The sequence below is a fragment of the Podarcis liolepis genome (genome assembly GCF_965112155.1).
Source record: "Podarcis liolepis genome assembly, chromosome: 4".
NCBI lineage: Eukaryota > Metazoa > Chordata > Lepidosauria > Squamata > Lacertidae > Podarcis > Podarcis liolepis.
This window is the reverse complement of record NC_139558.1, coordinates 99,248,939-99,271,191: the sequence shown is the minus strand read 5'-3', so window position 1 is coordinate 99,271,191 and position 22,253 is coordinate 99,248,939. Positions and strand designations below refer to the sequence as shown.

Sequence of the window (22,253 nt, the reverse complement as noted above, 5' to 3'; positions counted from 1 at the left end):
GCCTTCCAAACTTCGCAAGACATATTGATGTTCCTTACCGACAACAACAACAACAACAACAACAACAACAACAACAACAACAATAATAATTTATTATTTGTACCCCGCCCATCTGGCTGGGTTTCCCCAGCCACTCTGGGCGGCTTCCAACAAAGATGAAAAATACACATAAGCAGTTTTTCATAAAAAAAGATAAATTGTGAGACAGTTGCCCTATATGCCCTTGTATATGAGCAAATTCCCCACCTCAAACTGGTGTTCAGGTAAAGCAAAGCATTAATCAGAACATTAATAATAATAATAATAATAGTAAATATAGCAGAATAAAATACAGAAACACAAGAACAGTAAATCTTTTAAACAGACTCTCAAACAATAAAACTGTCCGTACAAGCTCTAAAAACAAGGAAACAATTTCATCAGATGTAAAAGTGAGCTTTCACAAATGACTGGGTCGCAACTCAGGGAAAGCCTTCCTTAAGCAAACATGTCTTGATTCTGAGGGCTGGAGCCACAACGCTAAAAGCCTGGTTTCTAGAATAGGTGGTACTCTGAGCAGTGCTCCATAATAGTGGGCAAGGCCGTCCATTAGATAACCTCGTCCCAAGTTGTTCAGGGATTTGTATGCTAAAAGCAGAACCTTGAACGATGCCCAGAATCGTACTGGCAGCCATTGAAACCAGTTCACATAGACCTGTTGAGATTACACAGGACCTGGGGCTGTCCGTCTGCCTTGCCTGGCGTCCCCATAAACCCCTCTGACTCTGTCCTGAGCCCTGCCTTGATCCCTGATTCTTCCCAATTATCCTCCGGGTCTCGAGAGCAAAGGTGGTAGTGGACCCAACAGGAACCTCAGAGTTGTTGTTGGGTGGACCAATTGGCTGCCAAGCCATTGTGTTGCCAGGTGTGAAGTTGGATAGAAGGGTCTATTCAGGCAGTGACCCAGTTGCAAGCAACGGTGGAGCTGAGGACCAAGTAGAATGGGAGTTTGAGTGACAATGTGTTTGTGCCTCTGTTTCAGTCTTTTCTGAACATTTGCTCAGTTAACAGATACCAGTACCTTTTCAGCTCATTAATTAATGTCCAGTTCGTTTTCTCTTGCACTGCAATTCCCTGGCTCAGCTCCTGCTCTGACTTTGGCCTCCGTGCCTGGTGGTGGTAATGGGCTGAATGGTAATGTTTGTAACAAATTTCTTTACTGGTTGCTTCCTAACATACGAATAAGTCCAGGATACAATCCTTAAGCAAGGTATATAACCTATTTAATTAAATCCAATGCAGATATATTTCTTCCTTTCTCAATGCATTCTTCTTTGAGTTCATATATTACACAGTCCTCGAATGTGGTTAAGGAAAGCTCCCCGGAAGAAATATATCTGGAAATCTGCATTCAATTTCCTGTATCTTTCACTATCTCCCTCGCATTTTGCCTGCCTTCTCTTACAAATAGTAGAAATCATTTTGTTACATGCCTGAAAATGTTGGGACTGAGAGAGGTAGAAATTCAGACAATTCTACAGTGGTGCCCCGCAAGACGAATGCCTCGCAAGACGGAAAACTCGCTAGACGAAAGAGTTTTCCGTTTTGGAGGTGCTTCGCAAAACGAATTTCCTATGGGCTTGCTTCGCAAGACGACAATGTCTTGCGAGTTCCTGCGGTTCCCCCCCCCTTTTTCTAAGCCACTAAGCCGCTTATCAGCTGATCCGATAAGCCGCTAAAAGCCGCTAATAGCGCTAATCCGCTAATCCTTCAATGGGCTTGCTTCACAAGACGAAAAAACCGCTAGACGAAGAGAATCACAGAACGGATTCTTTTTGTCTTGCGAGGCACCACTGTACTGTATGCAGGCAATCTAGATCTTTTAGTACCAGTGTTTCCTTTCCAAAGATGTTAAATGCTTAAAGGTACACATCCAGCTACTTGCTTCCCTATGGCAAATGGATTGCCTTAGGGTGAAAGTAAACTGCTGCACTTGGAAGTCTTTAAAATTACCTCCAGATAGCCTCCAGCCGCATTACAAAGAATAATCTTTTGCTTGTTTTTAAGATCTTCTAGAGCTAGTAAAAATTAATGCCTACATGTAACTTTCATCATGGATATCTGAGTATCTAATCTTTAGAGTTAGTACCTTTCCAGACACTTGTTTTTGGGGAGGATAGCATGACTTACATCTTAACACTGCCCCAGTCCTAATGGTGTAGATCAATGTCCATTAAACGGGAGGAAGCAGAGCTGTGTGTGTGTTGTCTGATGTAAAAAGGGCAACAAATTGGGAGGCTATTTTAAAATTGCAAAAAGAGGCTGGGCAAGGACTTGTGGCTTTGGTGACTGTTCCCCCACAGGAAAACATTGCAGAGGTTTCCGATTCTGGGATGAGAATCACCTTTTGCCAGTAACAGCAGTTACCAGTGCTGGGCTCTGGGAAACTTAAGTTACTGACTACGGCTGGGTTCAGGTGTGATGCTGAACTATATTTAAATATAATGCACACAGACTCGGTGCTCATGCATGTCTCTTTCCTTCAGTGCAGCCATGACCAAGAAATCAAATGTTTTCACTTCTGTTTTTCAACTTAGCACGGTTATGTGTAAACCAAGAACTATGGCTAGCCTCATCTATGACTTAGTGTAGACTTTCCCAACCAGCAATTTCAACGGTCAAGGGTGATACATTATGTTATGGTTTATTTATATACTGCTTTTTGGCCTTAAATTCTTCAAAGCAATCCTACAAAAGAAAATAATCAATAAAACAGGTAGTGGGAATTCCTATCATATTTGCAGACAACACACAAAATAATAATAATAATAATAATAATAATAATAATAATAATAATTTATTATTTATACCCCGCCCATCTGGCTGGGCCTCCCCAGCCACTCTGGGCAGCTTCCATAAAAACCAAAAATACAGTAAAATATCACACGTTAAAAACTTCCCTGAACAGGGCTGCCTTAAGATGTCTTCTGAATGTCAAGTAGTTGTTTATTGCTTTGACATCTGCTGGCAGGGCGTTCCACAGGGCGGGCGCCACTACCGAGAAGGCCCTCTGCCTGGTTCCCTGTAGCTTTGCTTCTCGCAATGAGGGAACCACCAGAAGGCCCTCGGCGCTGGACCTCAGCGTCCGGGCAGAATGATGGGGGTGGAGACGCTCCTTCAGGTATACTGGACCGAGGCTGTTTAGGGCTTTAAAGGTCAGCACCAACACTTTGAATTGTGCTTGGAAACGTACTGGGAGCCAATGTAGGTCTTTCAAGACCGGTGTTATATGGCCTCGGCGGCCGCCCCCAGTCACCAGTCTAGCTGCCGCATTCTGGATTAGTTGTAGTTTCCGAGTCACCTTCAAAGGTAGCCCCACATAGAGTGCATTGCAGTAGTCCAAGCGAGAGATAACCAGAGCATGCACCACTCTGGCGAGACAGTCCGCAGGCAGATAGGGTCTCAGCCTACGTACCAGATGGAGCTGGTAAACAGCTGCCCTGGACACAGATTTGACCTGTGACTGGGAAGGATAGTTCACACATCAGAGGAAAAGGATAAAATTCAAAATGACCTGGATGGATTGGAAAATTGGGCTGAAACTAACACATTGAAATTCAACTGAGACTAATGCAAAGTTCATTACTTGTATGGGCAGAGGGAGAGAAATGCTCAGGCATAGGGTGGGGGACGACTGGCTTGGCGCTGTGGTCTAAACCACTGAGCCTCTTGGGCTTGCCGACTGGAAGATTGGCGGTTCAAATCTGCGTGATGGGGAGAGCTCTCATTGCTCTGTCCCAGCTCCTGCCAACCTAGCAGTTCGAAATAGGTACCACTGTGGCAGGAAGGTAAACAATGTTTCTGTGTGCTCCAGCTTTCATCACTGTGTTCTTTTGCACCAGAAGCTGGCCACATGACCCGGAAAGCTGTCTGTGGACAAACACCGGCTCCCTCAGCCTGAAAGCAAGATGAGTGCCGCAACCCCATAGTCGCCTTTGACTGAACTTAACCGTCCAGGGGTCCGTTACCTATATGAAAAGGCTCTCAAAATTCCAGTTAGTCAGAAGCAGAGCACGAGTTAGCATTGATGCAACTGCATAAAAAAAGGTCTAATGAGATTTTAGGCTCCATGAATAGGACCATAGTTTCCAAGTCACTGGAAGTAATAGATCCCCTTTATTCTTCACCGGTCCAATTTTCTCTGGAGTACTGTGTCTAGTTCTGGGTGCTGCACTTTAACAAAGATATAGACAAATTGGAATTGATTCAGAGGAGGGCAACTAAGATGGTCAACGATATGGAAAACCAGCCCTATGAGGAAAGGTTGAAGGATTTAGGATATTTAGCTTGGAGAGAAAATTGAGGACTAGTATAATAACACTTTTCAAATCCCTGAAGGGCTATAATGTAGAAACGGACAAAAGTTTATCCTCTACAGCTTGAAGGTCAAGACTAGATGTAATAGGCTTAAATAACAGAGAGTAGATTTGACCTGAATGTTAGGAGCAACTTAATGATGAGAAAGAGCAGTTTGAAAATGGAATCAATTGGCTAGGGAGGTGTTGGGCTCTCCCTAACTGGAGGTCTCCATACAGAAGATGCTCTCTCTTGTTATGGATTTCCTGTACTGAGGTTACTGGGGTTAGACTAGATCAACCTTCACCAACTTGGTGTCGTTCAGATGATTTGGACTACAACTCCCATCAGCCCCAACCATCACTGTTGTTTCAGAGTTGAGGACAAAGTGATGATGAATACATCATTCATGATGAATACATGAATACAGAATGAATACATGAATACAGAATGATGAATACTTCATTCAGAAGTCATCTGCTTGTATGAACAATATTAGTGTGGGACCCCTAAACTCAGTTTTTTGGGGGTTTTTTTTGCTGCAGTATGCTAGGAATCTTTAGCATACTTCCTGTATTCTGGCACCAGCAGCTGTTTTGTGTGTGTGTGTGTGTGTGTGTGTGTGTGTGTGTGTGTGTGTTCCATGTGAATGTAGACCCATGCCAGTGCAGAGTCTTGCCCATATGATCACATCCACAGGCAAAAATAATATTTCTATATTTAAATCGTTAACCTACCACATCTCATGCTCATTAGATTGTCTCCAAACAAAAGCCTAGCTATAAAAGATGAACTATCATGGATCAGAGGTATAACATGGAGAAATTAGGCAGAGGATAATTAAGTCTTTCTAGACACAATTATTACTTTGGCAGCATGTGTGAAAGACTTGGAGTCACCTATTGATTCTAATTATTAAAAGTAACTGAATCACCGATTTTTTCTAAAATTGGCTTCTGGTAATGGGGATTAATATGAAATTAAGCCATTATATTGAAAAGAAAAGAAATTGACCCCCATCCGTGCATAGCATCAGAATCTTTGATTTTTAAAAAAATCACTGTTGGATTTTTATCACTTGTAGTCACTTGTAGCATTGAGGACTTTGCTGGAAATGATAGTCAGATCTGTGAACTAATGAGATTCAGGTGATTTTTGATGGTGGTAGGATTTGGGGATGATACTTTCACTGTATCGTTTGACTACGAGGCAGATCAGCTCTCTTCAAATTTCAGACAATGCCTTGTTAGGAGTGTTCCAACAGACGTTACGTTTTTATAAGGCTTGTAAATAGCTGTTTGTTTCACCACCTGTGGCAAGAAAATATTCCTCCAATCTCACCTTTCCTTAAAAAAATAATGTTTAAGGTGTGTGTGGGTGTGGGTGTGTTCATTGACTGGGGAAGCTTCTGAACCCTTTAAGATTATTTGATCCACTCTTCTGGCCTCAAGTCATGTGCCTCTCTCTGTGTAGATCTGCATCCTGCCCCTTATATATAAGACCTGCAGTCTCACAAGACTATACAACATGATTCCAGGGGTTCTGAAAAGCATCATTGGAAGTGCGGTGTTTGGGGTGCGAAGCTGATAGACAATCCAGAACTGTTCCAGTGGAATTTGACAAGAGAAGGAATAACATGATTTGAAACTTAACTCTTACATTAAGTACTGAAGCAAACCATCTCCCTGTTTTACTGTGAGAGCATTAGCTTTGTGCTAAGTAGTAAAAATGCAGTGAAACCTGTGTGGATAAAGGTGTCAAGTCTTATTCATGAGTCTTTCAGATCTTGAAGAAGAAACACATTACCATCCTCTTTTTTCTCCCAAAGTACATACACAAGTACAAAATTTTAAATGGAACCAAGAACTCTTAGTTAGAGGATGGATTCTCGTTCTAGTCTCATGTTGGGTCATAGCGGCAGGTGGGGTTGTGGGTGAGGAAGAGGAAGAAGGTAGGCAAGAGTAACCGCGGGGATTGCATAGTGCATCCTTTCTCAACCTGTGGGTCCCCAGATGTTGTTGAACTACAACTCCCATCACCCCTAGCTAGCAAGGCCAGAGCTCAGGGATGATGGGAGTTGTAGTCCAACAACATCTGGGGACCCACAGGTTGAGAACCGCTGGCATAGTAGAAGGTGAAAATGTCACACAGGCAGCTCATGGGGCAGGAAACATTTAATAATCTAGGGAGAAGTACATTATATTTTTTTAAGATGCTTGGAAAGGGCCATCTGTTTTAGAGTTGCAAAATGAATCTGCCAGCCTCCAGACTCTCTAGAAAGGCCAGCTGTGGAAATAAGGGAGTGCTTTACCAGGCTATGCTATGATGTGTGGGTGGCCTGAGTAATGGTGACTTGTCCAAAGCCAACTTAGAGAGCTTTGTGGCTGAATCAGGATTTGAACCCAGATCTTCCAGATCTAATATTCTGCTTAGTGATAGCTACTTCACAGTTCTCTTGTGTGAAGAGGGACAGAGTAGACTATTTTCAGGCTTGAATGTTGTGGGAAAGGGTAGAGAAAGGGGTTTGTTTCTCTGTGCTTTACTTCATTGTCTTCCCATCTTCTGATGCATATTTAGCGACCAAACCTTCAGGAGAGGCATTGTATATTTTATGTTTGTGGAATGTAACGTTACGTCTCCTAAATCCTTGGAATAGGATGCAGGATTGCTGAACTGACCATCCCATAGACACTACTTCCATCCATTGTATCTGTGTGACAAAATAGGCTCCAACTTGGACTAGTGTGTAATTATAAATACCCAATCAGCATGTAATTTGCTTTTAATTATGAAATCTAGAGATGGAAAACTCTCTAATGCAGTTAATAATTCTTCCTATACAGTACTTCTAATTTCTATTAGAAATGGGCCCTGTCAAACAAAAATATATCACTAATAATACTTTATTTATATATAGTCTGAAAAGTACCTGGTATGGTATATAGCATAATCAGGAAATTATATAATATAAATCAATAAAAAGTTCAAATGCGACTAGCAGTCCATTTCTGAAAGCAATAACAGGGAACATAAAATGTGGCTAACACTTAAAAACAAAGCAACAACTCAACAGCGGCAAGGGTAAAAGATGTTACACATTTAAAAAGTGGAAGCAATAAAATGGGATGTTTTAACGTTTTAAATGCCTGCTGAAATAAAGGGTCTTCGAACTGCTTTATCTGCGCATAACTTACCCTAATTGGAATTTTACAAAATTATACTTAGGCTGTTGTGGGGGTTTTTTTTTTGTTACCTCTTTACAACTCGGACGCTTTGTAAAACTAAAGTGTGGAGTGATGGGTGTTTGGCTGCACAGCTGTGATTCCATGCAAAAAATGGGGTCCAGTTTAAGCCGGAGGACCAAGTGGTATGAGATCCAACAGAAGATGGCTGTTGGTCATTCAGAGGCTACAGGACCTTGGATAGCTCCAAGGCTCTCATCTTGCCTGTGTTCTTATATACCGTATTTTTCGCTCCATTGGACGCACCGGACCATAGGAGGGGGAGAACAGGGAAAATTTTTTTTCTCTTGTTCTCCCCCTCTAAAACAAGGTGCGTTCAAGGTACATTCACCAGAGCTTGTGGGGCTGGCGGTGGGGGGGAAGCGCTGCTCCCCCCCCCCAGCCTCAAAGATCCCTGAAGCCTTTGGAGCGCAGCGCCCTGCTGCCCTGCAGAGGTTTGCGCGCAGCCGTCCCCAAGCTGGAGCAGTGAGACGGAGCCCTCCGTCTCGCTGTTCTGGCTTGGGAACAGCCTTGCTAGCTTCTGCAGGACAGCGAGGTGAAGGCACCCCGCTGCCCTGGAGAGGTTTGTGTGCAGCCGTCCCCAAGCTAGAGCAGCGAGACGGAGCCCTCCGCAGTGCTCCGTCTTCCTGTTCTGGCTTTGGGCTTAGTGGCGCAGCCTGCATTTGCTCTATAGGACGCACACACATTTCCCCTTAATTTTAATAGAACGAAAAATACGGTACTTAGCTAAGCCCCACATCATCAGACTGTGGGTTCCCTCTTAGGGCTTGGACCCTGGCACTTCATTTTTTTTGGGGGGGGCCTCCAATGTTCAGGGTTGTTTGTAAGATCGGCCTCTGGTTGATAGCTTGGACATGCAGGAGACACCAGCCAGGGATGCTTGAGGAATTCTGACGTGAACAGGCCTGATCCCCAAATCCCAAAACATAATTATCCTTTGAATTTCACACTTCTCCAGATTTTGTAGTGCAGTGAAGCGACCAACCTCAAATGGTGGATTTGGAGCAGTATTTGATGATCTCCTTCTACCGGTCCACAATAGAAAGTGTCCTTTCTTACTGCAACACAGTGTGGTACCCTGGTTTGACATCAGCTGATAGGAAGTGCCTACAGAGGGTGGGGAATACAGCACAAGATATTATGGGCTGTCCCGTGAATCCGCTGGATGAAATAGTGGAAGAACATTGCCTCAGGAGAGTGAGGAAAATTCTCAGGGATGATTCACACCCTGGACGGCACTTTCTTGATCTCCTGCCCTTGGGTGGAAGATATAGAAACATTAGTCGCACCAACAGGGTAAAGAACAGCTTCTATCCGTGGGCTGTTAGGCTGCTGAGTGAAAAGATAACAACAGGGCAATTGACTTTCGCGTTTGGTGTGTGTGTATCAGTAAACGAGGGGAATTAAGACTAAGAGAGCTGAGTGGGGGTGCTCGTGTAATCTCACTGTATACAAGTTGTACAAGTGACAATAAAGTATTACAATTTCAATTTCAGTATGGTGCACAGCAAAATTGAAGACAGATTTAACCGATGGAGCATGGTTTGGCCTGGAGTCTCCCCACTGAAATGAACCAGAGTTGTGCAAGAGTAGGAAATCGTCCTGGTGGATTGTGAAAGAGAAGGAACAGCATTTATTTTCTTCTTTGCACAACCCTGGTGTAAGGCTGTGAGAATCAGCTATGCCACACTCCCTTGTAACTTTTCCCAAGTGGTCTAAAAGCGGAGAGGCAACTGAACCTCTCTTACCGCCTTACGGATGCTCCCGGATCTCCCGTCTGCAGCTCCTGGTGATTGCTGAGCAAAGCTTCCATTTTATCACGTGCAGCCTTTGAAGCGCACTATTGTTCACTTGAGTTCACTTGTTCTACTCCTCCCTTCACCCAGCCCCCCCGCTTTTCGAGCTCTCAATCTCCCAACTCCAAAAATGCCATCTTATTTTTTTAATCTTCTAAGTCCACCCCAAAATGGCCACACCCACTTTTACATTTTGGCTATGCCCACTTTGACCACACAGCCCCCAGAAGGGTTGATCTTGGAGTCAATGTAGTCCTTAGCCCCAAAAAGGTTAGTCACCCCTACTTTAACCACCTACTGCAAATCACCAAGTGGTCTACAGCAAGGTGATCTTCAAACTTGGGTCCCCAGACGTTGATGGACTACAACTCTCATCATCCCTAGCCAGCTCATGAATGATGGGAGTTGTAGTCCAAGGTTGGAGAGCACTGCACTAGGAGATCCAAATCTATTCCTTGCTCATTCCTGACCCGAGAGCCAGTGTGGTGTAGTGCTTAAGAGCGGTAGATTCGTAATCTGGGGAACCGGGTTCGCATCTCCACTCCTCCACATGCAGCTGCTGGGTGACTGGGTGAAAAGCGGGGGGGCTGGGTGAAGGGAGGAGTAGAACAAGTGAACTCAAGCTCCAATTCTTATGATGACTACCGTATTTTGTGCTCTATAAGACTCACTTTTTCCCTCCTAAAAAGTAAGGGGAAATGTGTGTGCGTCTTATGGAGTGAATACAGGCTGCACAGCTATCCCAGAAGCCAGAACAGCAAGAGGGATTGCTGCTTTCACTATGCAGTGATCCCTCTTGCTGTTCCGGCTTCTGAGATTCAGAATATTTTTTTTCCTTGTTTTCCCCCTCCAAAAACTAGGTGCGTCTTGTGGTCTGGTGCGTCTTATAGAGCGAAAAATACGGTACTTTGAATGGGAACAGTGGAAAGCCACTGTTCTGCAGTCTGGCAGTCCTGCCTCTCAGGTTGCAATGGATTCCAATAGATCAGTTCTGGAACCAAATGGAGATGAGTTTGAATACAGTAGCTGAGGTATGTCTCCAGGTCTTCACGCATCCTGGCCAGCACAGCAAATAAGTGGTCTGATGGCATAGTACTTGTAAATATTACCTGGTGAGGCTTGCAGCAAGAGGACATCCCTGCTGTGTTGCCTGTCATTGTACCTTGATGGTGTGATAAACCCCTCTCCAGCCTCGTAGCCGCTTGCTGGAATTGCTGGGTGTTCATAATTCTCAGACTTGGTTCACTGTCTCTATTATGGCAGTTTTTAAAAAAATACTTTATTTTCAGTGCAAAATTGCAACATAAAATATAAACAAAATAATACATTAATCAAAAAATCAAAGAAAAAAAAGAACAACAACCACACAAACGTAAGCAAACACGCATACACTTTGACTCCCTTCCATTCTTTTGCGACTTCAACTTTTCATTTTATCTTAATTGTTGTGTTATATATATATATGTGTGTGTGTTATTTCTAGCTTTAGACCTTTTATAACCATTTCTTCATTCCCTTGACACCTTGCAAACTTCATTTATTACATACTGATATGTTAATTCCAGAACAATGTTTTTTCATATGCTCTTTAACATAGTCCCATTCTTTTATTAATTGTTTGTCTGATTGTCCTCTTAAGACTGCCGTTAACCTTGCCAAATCTATGTATTATGGTAGATTTTATGAGCCCATGAGCTGAGGCCTGGAGGATCACCATGCAGACCAATGACAATGGCACTTTGTACTTTATGCAAGTTTTAGCTGTCCTGAAATCTCATCAAGAAATTTGGGGGAATTGTAATTGTGGGTGGATAGGAGTTTCTTAACTGTCAATTTTGGGAGGAGGGGGCGTGACTGTTAAATTACTTTAGCATTGCATTTGTAGCATTGAAGTATCCATGATATTGCTCTTTGAAGTTATTCCTTTTTAAATCAAAAGACTCTTATCTCCAGCATTAAAAGATTCTATCTGCGAAGCACTGTGGTGGAGAATTTTAAATTCACACCAGTCAGGAAATTGAGACTTATGGTCCCTGCGGCAAAAGTAACGGCCACAGTGCATACATATATTATGGTGTAAACTTAATGGCTCTATAAATACAGTAGCAAAAAAATACTGCAGACAGGCAAGAGTGCCAAGCTGCAAAGGCTGAGAGGACCATAAACTTGGCATGTGTGACATGTAAATCTTCGGCGGCAACGTTGTGTGGCGGATGAGACTCACAGACAGGGAACACACATTCTTCCAGTTGCGAGGGGAGGCTTTTGCAAATATTCATTGATTTGGACTGTTGGAGTCTCTTTCCTGGCCATCCTCTCCACCCCCAAGTCCTTTGCTTTTTTATAGCCTCCATCTTCTCCCTCTTTTAGAGAGCCGCTAATACAATGCTAACTTAGAAGTGGCAGGAAAGCTAATTAATTAAGCACTAATTGTCAAGCCAATTGTTGCTCGGCTTAACATTTGACTTGTTTACTATCTGGAAATAAAAAGGAAAAGAACTAATGATCTAACAAATTGCTCATCGCTCATAAATGTCCACATTGTTGTATGTATGAATGATTATTTTATGAAGTAGGCATCTTTTTCCCCCCTTTTCCTTTTAAAGGCAATCCAGAAGTGGTGCAAACGTGATGGGTATGATGTTTAAAATTGTCTAGGTAGCTGTGGAGACAAATGGTTTGCCTAATAAAGCTTAATGACTGATTTTTCCCTCCACTAATCAGAGCTAAGAATGTGCTTCATTAAGATAATTAACTGAGTAGTTGCTTAACTGTCAGTCCTAGACACAAATTCCCAGGTTCCTTGCTTTTCTCTAAATAAAAGCCAGAGAGAAAAAAAGATCCTGGCTCCTTTTAATCATCTTTATTAGTAAGATGATGGGCAAAAGGGTTATTAATTTTTGTTAAAGGCAGTTCTCTGCCTGCAGCTGCGACATTTCGGATAGTACGGAACATACTGTTGGTGTGCCAGCCAGAAATAATATTTTAGTTCATATGTTGGTCTGGCAACAGAGAGATAAATTTGAAGCTAGTTTTTTGTTATGAAGAGCTGAGCTGCATCCAGCCAGACATTTAACACAAGTAGGCCATCAGACCTTGGCGCTTCCTCAGTGCTGCCAAGGCTTGAACTATAGAGCAGAGCCCAAAGCTCCACTCAGGATGCTCCCTGGATAGTTAGTTTAAATGTATATGGAAATCTGCATCTTTATGTGATTTGATTATTTGTTCTACTTGTACCTTCTCTCTCTGCCCCTCCCCAAGCTCAGGGTGGCATAGATACCTGTTCTGACCTTTTAATCATAGTTCTAGTTACAGGTAGGTAGCCGTGTTGGTCTGCCGTAGTCGAAACGAAATAAAAAATAATAATAATATAAATATCTGAAGAAGTGTGCATGCACACAAAAGCTCATACCAATAACAAACTTAATTGGTCTCTAAGGGGCTTCTGGAAGGAATTTTTAAATTTTGTTTCTTTTAACCATAGTTAGCCAATATACCTGAAGGAGCGTCTCCACTCCCATCCTGCCCGGACACTGAGGTCCAGTGCCGAGGGCCTTCTGGCGGTTCCCTCGCTGCGAGAAGCCAAGTTACAGGGAACCAGGCAGAGGGCCTTCTTGGTGGTGGCACCCGCCCTGTGGAATGCCCTCCCACCAGATGTCAAAGAGAAAAACAACTACCAAACTTTTAGAAGACATTTGAAGGCAGCCCTATTTAGGGAAGCTTTTAATGTTTAATAGGTTATTGTATTTTAGTGTTCTATTAGAAGCCACCCAGAGTGGCTGGGGAAACCCAGCCAGAAGGGCGGGGTATAAATAATAAATTATTATTATAATTTGGGGATCATTCCGTTTGCTCGAAAGCTTATGTCCCTTCCGTGGTGTGTTGCGTCTACGTTGCAGCCATGTTTATCACTTGCCAGATTCTTTCCAAACAATCTTCAGAGGCAGTCCCACGTATAGTAGTTGCGTATCACAGCTGAGCAGAACCTCAAGCCCAGCCCTCCAGCTGCCACACAACAATAATAGTGTAATGAATGTTGCTTTATGATATGGGTATGATTTATTTCTTGAGAAATGAATCTTACACTCAGTGTCCAACATGCACCTGTGGCCCAAACATTGTGGGGTTTGATCTGTCCTTTGGCTTGGACTCCCCCTGGTGGAAGAGGGGAATTGATATTTCCGATTTCACCCAAGTACCATTTCATCACAGTACTGAAAAACTCATTTCTTGCAATTCTTTTGGTGTAATTAGGAGGACAGGTAAATCACCCGTGAGAATAATTTAAGAGAATTAAGTGAAGGCTCCAAAACTTGAATATCTGAGTAAGCTGTTGTCTTTTCGTAAATACTTATCTTTGCAGCTCTATGTCATGAATCATAAACATAGTCCTTACCATCCTAATGTGAGGGTGGGAAATATTTTTCATTATTCACTTTCCCCCTTTCTCTTTCAGAGTTTTCACGTCTTCCACAATGAATCCAGTTTACAGCCCCGTTCAACCTGGGGCTCCTTATGGAAACCCTAAGAACATGGCCTATACAGGTAAGGTTGTTTATATTCCCATGCTCAGAGGCCTAGTTCCAGATGCAGGTCATGTGCCCTTTTATGGGATGTACCATTTCAGATGGAAGGTGGGGCTAATCAAACAATGCTCTTTAATACCCCCACCTCCACTCTCTGCATGTAGAAAGCTAGATCCGGGATGGCAAGTCTTAGCTGGGTTTTAGCCTTGTGAAGTTCTGTCTGTCTGTGTTTTGCTTTGTACATTTGTTCCTGAGAGCAGCACCTATCGGCAGCTTGAAGTGGTGTAGTTCAGATACAGGTTTTGTGTGTACCAGGCAGCTGGTTAATTCAGATAAGTTGAACCCTTCCAAGAAGTGCGTTGCTGCAACCAAGTTTTGTTGTTCTTCTGGGATCTTGTTGTTACCCCTGGAGTTTCCTTCAGCGCACCAACTTTTGTTTGATAAGACTTCTCTCCTCAGGCATGTTCTGATGTGATACTTCAATTTGTGCTTAACATTTGGTATGTCTGCCCTATGGGATCTCATCACTTATCTTCAGTCTGCACGCCTAAAAAAAGCCAGTGGTTTCTCTCTCGGCTGATGGCTGCTTCCTTCTGCATAAATAACTCTCTGAAGGTTACAGTGATGAACTTTGCCGTGAATTACCACTGATGTAACCTGTGAATATTGCACAACAAAACTCAATCATATGTTAGCAATTACATCTGCTGAAAATACAAAATGAAAAAAAAAAGAGGCCCCGATCCAGTTATTTATTGCTGATGGTTTCTTGTTTTAGTTGCATGCCCATGCCTCTCAACTTTATAAAGATTTCCTCATTAGGGTTCCTTAGTGAAAAACACAGATAAAATTTCCCTGTAATTATTGGAAGTTGTTTATTTTCTGCAACTGTATTGATGAATCAGCAGCTAGATTTGGAATATATGACATTTCCTTTTTCTTTTCCAATTACTGTGCCCTGTCAGCAACAGTAGACTTAGTAGCAGGGCAACACTAGTCACTCTTGGAAGAAACTGTTTTTCCAAATCCCTTTTGGTTCCAATTCAGGCCTGTTTTGGGGAGCAAAACTGTCTTGGTGGTTCTGTGGGGTGACGTTTGCTGAGAGAAAGATAAGGGATATGTGACCCTGACGATTCTGTTAGACCAGGGGTCGCCAACCTCAGGCCGATGGGCCACAAGCGGCCTACAGGGGGTCGTTTAACCACCCCACAAGCCGATCCCGAACCGAACCGAGCCGCCCGCTCGATGAGTCCCCGCCCACTGCGCTAAAGCGGTGCGGCGCGGAAACTCGCTTCTGAGATGCCAGAAATTGCATCTGCGCAGACGCTGGAAATCGTGGGCATGGGCGCTTATGTGCGCCCGCAATCCGGCCCACGGAGGAATCTCTGCTGGAGTGAACTGGCCCAGGCAAGGTAAACCTCTGCTGACCCCTGTGTTAGACCTTTTGATACATTTGGCCGCGGTATCCTTCTGGATAGGCTGTCCAGGTTAGGTGTGGGAGGTGGTTTTTGGCAGTGATTCTCTTCCTACTTGGATGGCTGTTTCCTGAAGGTGGTGCTGGGAGCTTACTGCTCAGCCCCTTGGCTGTCATACAGCCCTTACAGTCTGAAAATTATTCCTGGTGTTTACTCGGAATCTCCTGTTTTGTAACTTGAATCCATTGGTAGTGGTTCTACCCTCCAGAGCAGGAAAAAACAAGCTTGTTCCATCTTCTACGTAGCTTTTTAGTCGTTGTTGTTGTTGTTGTTGTTGTTGTTGTTGTTGTTGTTGTCATCTACTTATCATCTACTTATTTAGTGTAAGCCACCCAGAGAACTTGATGTTATGGAATGGCATACACATACCATAAATAGGTACAGTGGTACCTTGGTTCCCAAATGGCTGAGTTGTCGAATAAATCGGCTCCTGAGCACCGCAAACCTGGAAGTAAGTGTTCCGGTTTGTGAACGTTTTTCGGAAGCCAAATGTCTGACGTGGCTTCCGATAAGTGCAGGAAGCTCCTGCAGCCAATCAGAAGCTGCGCCTTGGTTTTTGAACTGTTTCGGGAGTCAGACGGATTCCCAGAACAGATTAAAGTCGAGAACCCAAGGTACCACTGTAATAGAAAATGGGGCCAGTATCTATATGTCCTAGAGCTTTTTGTCACTTTGCAGACAGGAGTGATGCTCAGCTGTTCTGGTATGCTGTTCTGGGATGCACCAGTTGCCACATTATAACAGACTATTGTAAGTCTTGCCAACAAAGGTCCGTATAGTTAAAGCCATGGTTTTCCCAGTAGTGATGTATGGAAGTGAGAGCTGGACCATAAAGAAGGCTGATCGCCGAAGAATGGATGCTTTCGAATTATGGTGCTGGAGGAGACTCTTGAGAGTCCCATGGACTGCAAGAAGATCCAACCTCTCCATTCTGAAGGAAATGAGCCCTGAGTGCTCACTGGAAGGACAGATCCTGAAGCTGAGGCTCCAATACTTTGGCCACCTCATGAGAAGAGAAGACTCCCTGGAAAAGACCCTGATGTTGGGAAAGATGGAGGGCCCAAGGAGAAGGGGACGACAGAGGACGAGATGGTGGGACAGTGTTCTCGAAGCTACCAGCATGAGTTTGACCAAACTGCGGGAGGCAGTGGAAGACAGGAGTGCCTGGCGTGCTCTGGTCCATGGGGTCACAAAGAGTCGGACACGACTAAACAACAACAACAACATTGTAAGTCTACAACTACTATGTTGTAGATCTTGAAAGAAGCTGCCATGTGTCCTACAGAGTCTAGTTGTTTTGTTTGGAAGTGTCTTCATTGCTGCTGCCGCAGCCGGTAGCAAGAGACTGTCTCTGAAAAACCTTCTCAGTAGGAAATTAGGAAGATGGGCATTTTGACCAATGCCAGTTGGCATGCAGGGACCTAAAATATGAGCTGAGCATCTAGTGCATAGAAAGGTGACGGAATGGGGCAGCTTAAGAGGTGCAGATACCTGGGGAGAGAGAGACCTGAGGAGGAATGATGTCATGGCTGGTGATCCATATGAATTGCATAAGAGGCAAACCTGCGCAAGATCTGGAAACAGAACGATAGATTGGAACAGACAGAGTGTTCCAGCAGAAAATCAGGAAATGGCTATAAGGGAATAAGAGTTCAGGAGAGGCTGAGTATAAGCATTCATGCCATGTCTGAGCTTGATTCTTTGTGTGTCTTTGTAATATGCATGAAGATAAATGTTGTTTAATAGTGTCAAAATATGTTAACCTCCTAAACGTAGAAGACAAGCTTATGGGGCTGTGATAATCTAATGTGTTCTGCAGGCAGCTGTATGAAAGAGATGCATTTAAAACTCATAGGGAAAAATAGGAAAATAGGAGGTTTTCTCTGTGGCCTTGGCTGCTGAAGGAGCAAAGGGCTTTATATGCTAAAATAACAAATAACCCTGTTGCATTTAGACTAACAAAGGTGCCACAAGACACATTTGTAGTTGACAAAGGTAGCACTCAGTCTCCTGGCATTTGCAAATACTTGTTTTCTCTCAAGTGATGCAATATACATTTTGTTCAGAGTTTTCCATGAACTATCTTCTTCTGGCTGAAGTTGTATATTGAATAGCCTTTTAAAAATCTCCTTATTTCGATGTGCTTTCTCCTTCAAATTCAGCATTATTATTCCTGCTGAATCTATATTGTGAGATAGCATGCAGCAAAATGGCTGGAGCGATGCTGAAATGTTGAGTGAGCCTTATGTACTGGAATGGGTGGTTGCCTTCCTTTTGCATGACTGCAGTTTAGCAGAAATGTCAAGCGCCTTGGCTTTATTCTGGCTGCATGTCAATGACAGGTAACTGCTCTGTCTGTCTTAACATCCGATGAATCAAATGAGCTATATGAATTGATTACACCAAAGTGTTTTATTTGAGCTACCTTGTCTTTTGAAAGGGAAGGCTGCAGTTTTAGTAGCTGTTGGTCCAAATAAAAGGCATTTACTCAACTTTCAGGACCAACACTGTTCCAGTGACATAGACCTGCTGAAAACCCTAGTGCTCTATCTAATTTGAATGGATTTAAAATAGATAAGCCCCCCCACCCCCCCCAAAAAAGGGATAGAGAAGCTGGTATCCTCAGCCATAGGCAAACTCCAGCCCTCCAGATGTTTGGGACTACAATTCCCATCATCCCTAGCTAACAGGACCGGTGGTCAGTTTCACTTTGCAGACAATGTCAGTGTCGTTTGTGCAGGTTCTCTTTGCTATTTGCTTGTGTTCTTTTGGTGATGAGAGAAATTGGGGTTGGCCTAGGGTGCGGTTGCTTGTTGTGATTGGCTGTGGCGACCTTTGTTTTAATGTGTGAGTGGTGTGTGTGTGTTTTTTTTTGAATCAGGTTCGCCATATTGATTCATATGCTGTTGGTGGATTCCTGTCGTTGTCTTGTTGGGCTGTGTATGTACCCTTGGGGTCTTACGATGCCGTCAAATGTCACAATTATGTACCTTTGGCTAACACTATGGGTTCCTTGCTCAATCTTTCCAAGATTATGGAATATAAAGGTGGATTAATTTAGAAGCCATAGCAAAATGTTTTTAGTTATGTTAGTATTTGGTTCCATTTTGTATTTTTCTATATCCTGCTTCTATTATTATTATTATTATTATTATTATTATTATTATGGAGTGAAAAAATCAGTGAAAAATTGGGGGATATGCTTTGATAAAGTATTGTGGGCAGTTACAGAAAATAAAACCTGATGCAAGCAAGCAAACAAACAAACACACACACACACACACACACACACGTACAAACATACACACTTATGAGAGTTTATGTGAATATGCCATGTTTGCTGATCCAGGTATTTGAAACAAACACCATTTAAAAGTTTAGGTATGTGCAGAGAGCTCTTTGCTTTCTTGCTGGACTCCGATTTGGATGAGCCCAAAGCTCCAGTTTACTGTCTTCTTCTTCCCATTCAGCAAATATTCTGTGGAGTATCAGCCATTCTGTTACCTAATTCTATTGCCATGGATTTGTGGCAGGCCAAAGGACTAACCTCATCATAATGAACTCAGAGGTGCTCCCCAGGGCATCCCATAATATAATTTAGCTCTTCTAGTAAGAGCCGCAATTTGATCTATTTCTCTTTGCCATTGAGTGGCGATAGTAATTAAATAGTGATGTTTTGAAAAATCAGCAGAGGTAACTTAGCTGGATAAAGCGTTCACCAATAAATGCACTCATAATTTTTTCCCTGTTGATGAAGTGTCTCCTTGATTCAACAGGAAAAGTATATTGACAGGGCTAGAAAAATAATTCTAGTGTCTAGGCAGTGCCAGCATCAATCTTTCATGCGGCCGACTTGCAGAAGCTTGAATAAATATTTCAAAGTAGTAAGACTCAGCAGTAAACTTCTACGAGTTCACGCACCTGGGATTTTTCCGGCCTTGCATATTGAGCAATTATGAAGTTCTTTTCTCTTTACATTGCATTAATGAATGTGTGTGGCATTTAAAGAAATATCCCAGCCTGATACTTGATCATATGTACGTACTGATGATTTCACTTGCTTTAGGTCAGGGGTCAGCAAACTTTTTAAGCAGGGGGCCGGTCCACTGTCCCTCAGACCTTGTGGGGTGCTGGACTATAGTTTGGGGAGAAAAATGAACGAATTCCTATGCCCCTCAAATAACCCAGAGATGCATTTTAAATAAAAGCACACATTCTACTCTTCTGAAGGAAATTAGCCCTCACTGGAAGGACAGTGCTCACTGGAAGGACAGATCCTGAAGCTGAGGCTCCAATACTGTGGCCACCTCATGAGAAGAGAAGACTCCCTGGAAAAGACCCTGATGTTGGGAAAGATGGAGGACACAAGGAGAAGGGGACGACAGAGGATGAGATGGTTGGACAGTGTTCTCAAAGCTACCAACATGCGTTTGACCAAACTGCGGGAGGCAGTGGAAGACAGGAGTGCCTGGCGTGCTCTGGTCCATGGGGTCACAAAGAGTTTGACACGACTAAATGACTAAACAACAACAACACACATTCTACTCATGTAAAAACACGCTAATTCCCAGACCGTCCGCGGGCCGGACTGAGAAGGCGATTGGGCTGGATCTAGCCCCTGGGCCTACCCATGCTTTAGGTAGTGAAATGGTAGTTGTAATAGTGGTGGTAGTAGTAGTAGTAGTAGTAGTGAGTATGTGGTTTTTATTATTAGCATTATATATATGCCACCTATCTGGGCAGCTACCAGCCAAACTTGAACTTGAACTTACTATTTGAGCCTCTTTTGAGCCAGTCATGATCTCTCAGCCTAATCTATGTTGTGAGATACCTGTGAATAATCAGAGCCCTGTTGGATCAGACCAAAAGCCTACCTAGTTCAGCCTTCTTTGCACACAGTGGCCAACCAAAGGCCTGTTGGAAACCACAAGCCGTCTTTGTGCAACCCATTATCTTTCTAGAAAGCGTGGGCCAAATTTCCACAGCGGGTGGTTTTGTTTGTCTCTGACCAGTGTCACACTCTGGCTCCTTGGCACCAGAATCGGAGACAATGCAGGATTTAAGAGAGAGAAGATAACAAAGGATTATTCAGGAGAGGTATGTTGAAGGCTCCTCTTCAAATGTCTGCTAATTTCAGCTATTTGTAGGTTTATTATTTCCTCCCCTCTCCAGTGGCTGCAATCCACCTGAAGCATCTTTTGTTTTCACTAGCAGAATTGAGAGAGGTAAGAGGGTTGAGGTTTGATAGGTGGGAGAGTCAGCCTGCTAAGATGTCTAGGAATGAGGCTGCTGGCTCTGCTGAGTGCTTTTGAGCAAAATTGTATGGAATTGAGGCACCAAGTGAATGTGCATTCCAGCTAATCAGGTACTCAAATGACCTTTATTTGCCCTGCTGGAGGTCCCAGGGAGAGATGGAATCGCTTGAAAAGGAAATGGAAGGCAAATTCAAACACGGAAATGCTTAACAAGGTCCCCAGGAATGCAAGTGAATGCACAAAAGGCAGGGAAACTTAGATGTTGCCAGTGTGAGAACCCATACACAGAGCACTGATGAATCAATTGAACCACTAGAGTCCTTAGATGTTTGCCTTGGCTGCCCAGGAGGCAAAGAGTTGTCATAAGAGTGGCTTTTATTTTAAAAACCATGAAACAGAAAACTTCAGGATGGAGAAGAAAAGCCCAGGCACAAAATATATCAAAAGCTCTTCATGTCCTACCATTTTTCTTGCATGGGGTGAGCTAAATCTGAATTACAAAAGAGAACAGAACTATATTTTTTTTGTTGTTGCCTAAAGATTGCTCAACGTTTTAATGAAAAAGACTCCCATTTATTCATACGAGAAATATCTGTGCTGTCCGTGCTGGGACAAGGCAACAGTCCACAAAAATCAGCCGCATCAAGGATTTTCATAACTCTAGGCCGGGTGACAGTTCCTGTCCATTAGCAAGTCCCCAGAATTCTCAAAAACCAGCGTTTTGGAATGACAAAATCCAAATTAGCGAGGGGCAGGAGAGGAGCACAACAGCACCAATGGCAGCAAGAGCAGGCAGAGGACTGGGAAGGAGGTCTTGGAAAAGCAGTATGTGCTACCACCAAACAGATCCACATGCCATGCCCATAGCAGCAGCTCCCACCTACCCACCCCAGTCAGGCTTGGGGCCTGGTTTCATTATAGGCTGCAGCCAATGGTCATGTGGGCCCGGAGGCAGAAGGCATAGTCATGCTCAGACAGTGGATTTGGCAAACAAGATTAAAGATGCAGTCAAAAGGACACTTGTGGTCTAGCACCAGGTTGGATGAGCAAACACCTAAGTTCTAGACCAGGGGTCAGCAACCTTTTTCAGCCGTGGGCCGGTCTGCCATCCCTCAGACCATGTGGTGGTCCGGACTATATTTTGGAAAGAAAAAATACAGTGGTACCTTGGGTTAAGTATTTAATTCGTTCGGGAGGTCTGTTCTTAACCTGAAACTGTTCTTAACCTGAAGCACCACTTTAGCTAATGGAGCCTCCCCTGCTGCCGCACCGCCGGAGCACGATTTCTGTTCTCATCCTGAAGCAAAGTTCTTAACCCGAGGTACTATTTCTGGGTTAGCGGAGTCTGTAACCTGAAGCGTATGTAACCTGAAGCGTCTGTAACCCGAGGTACCACTGTAATGAACGAATTCCTATGCCCCACAAAAAACCCAGAGATGCATTTTAAATAAAAGCACACATTCTACTCATGGAAAAACACGCTGATTCCCAGACCATCCGTGGGCGAGATTGAGAAGGCAATTGGGCCGCATCCGGCCCATGGGCCTTAGGTTGCCTACCCCTGTTCTAGACCAGGCTTCCTCAACCTCAGCCCTCCAGATGTTTTTGGCCTACAACTCCCATG

At 43.5% G+C, this 22,253-nt stretch overlaps 1 protein-coding gene across 5 annotated transcripts in view; it reads left to right on the top strand.

Moving 5' to 3' along the window:
- Positions 1–22,253, top strand: part of FAM168A (family with sequence similarity 168 member A) — a 188,231-nt gene that overhangs the window by 60,520 nt on the left and 105,458 nt on the right. For all 5 annotated transcript variants that reach the window (XM_083499985.1, XM_083499983.1, XM_083499982.1 and 2 more), the window contains exon 3: positions 13,830–13,918. In XM_083499985.1, the coding sequence (XP_083356111.1) occupies positions 13,849–13,918 (70 nt within the window). In that variant the 5' untranslated portion in view covers positions 13,830–13,848. The remainder of the gene's footprint in view (positions 1–13,829; positions 13,919–22,253) is intronic.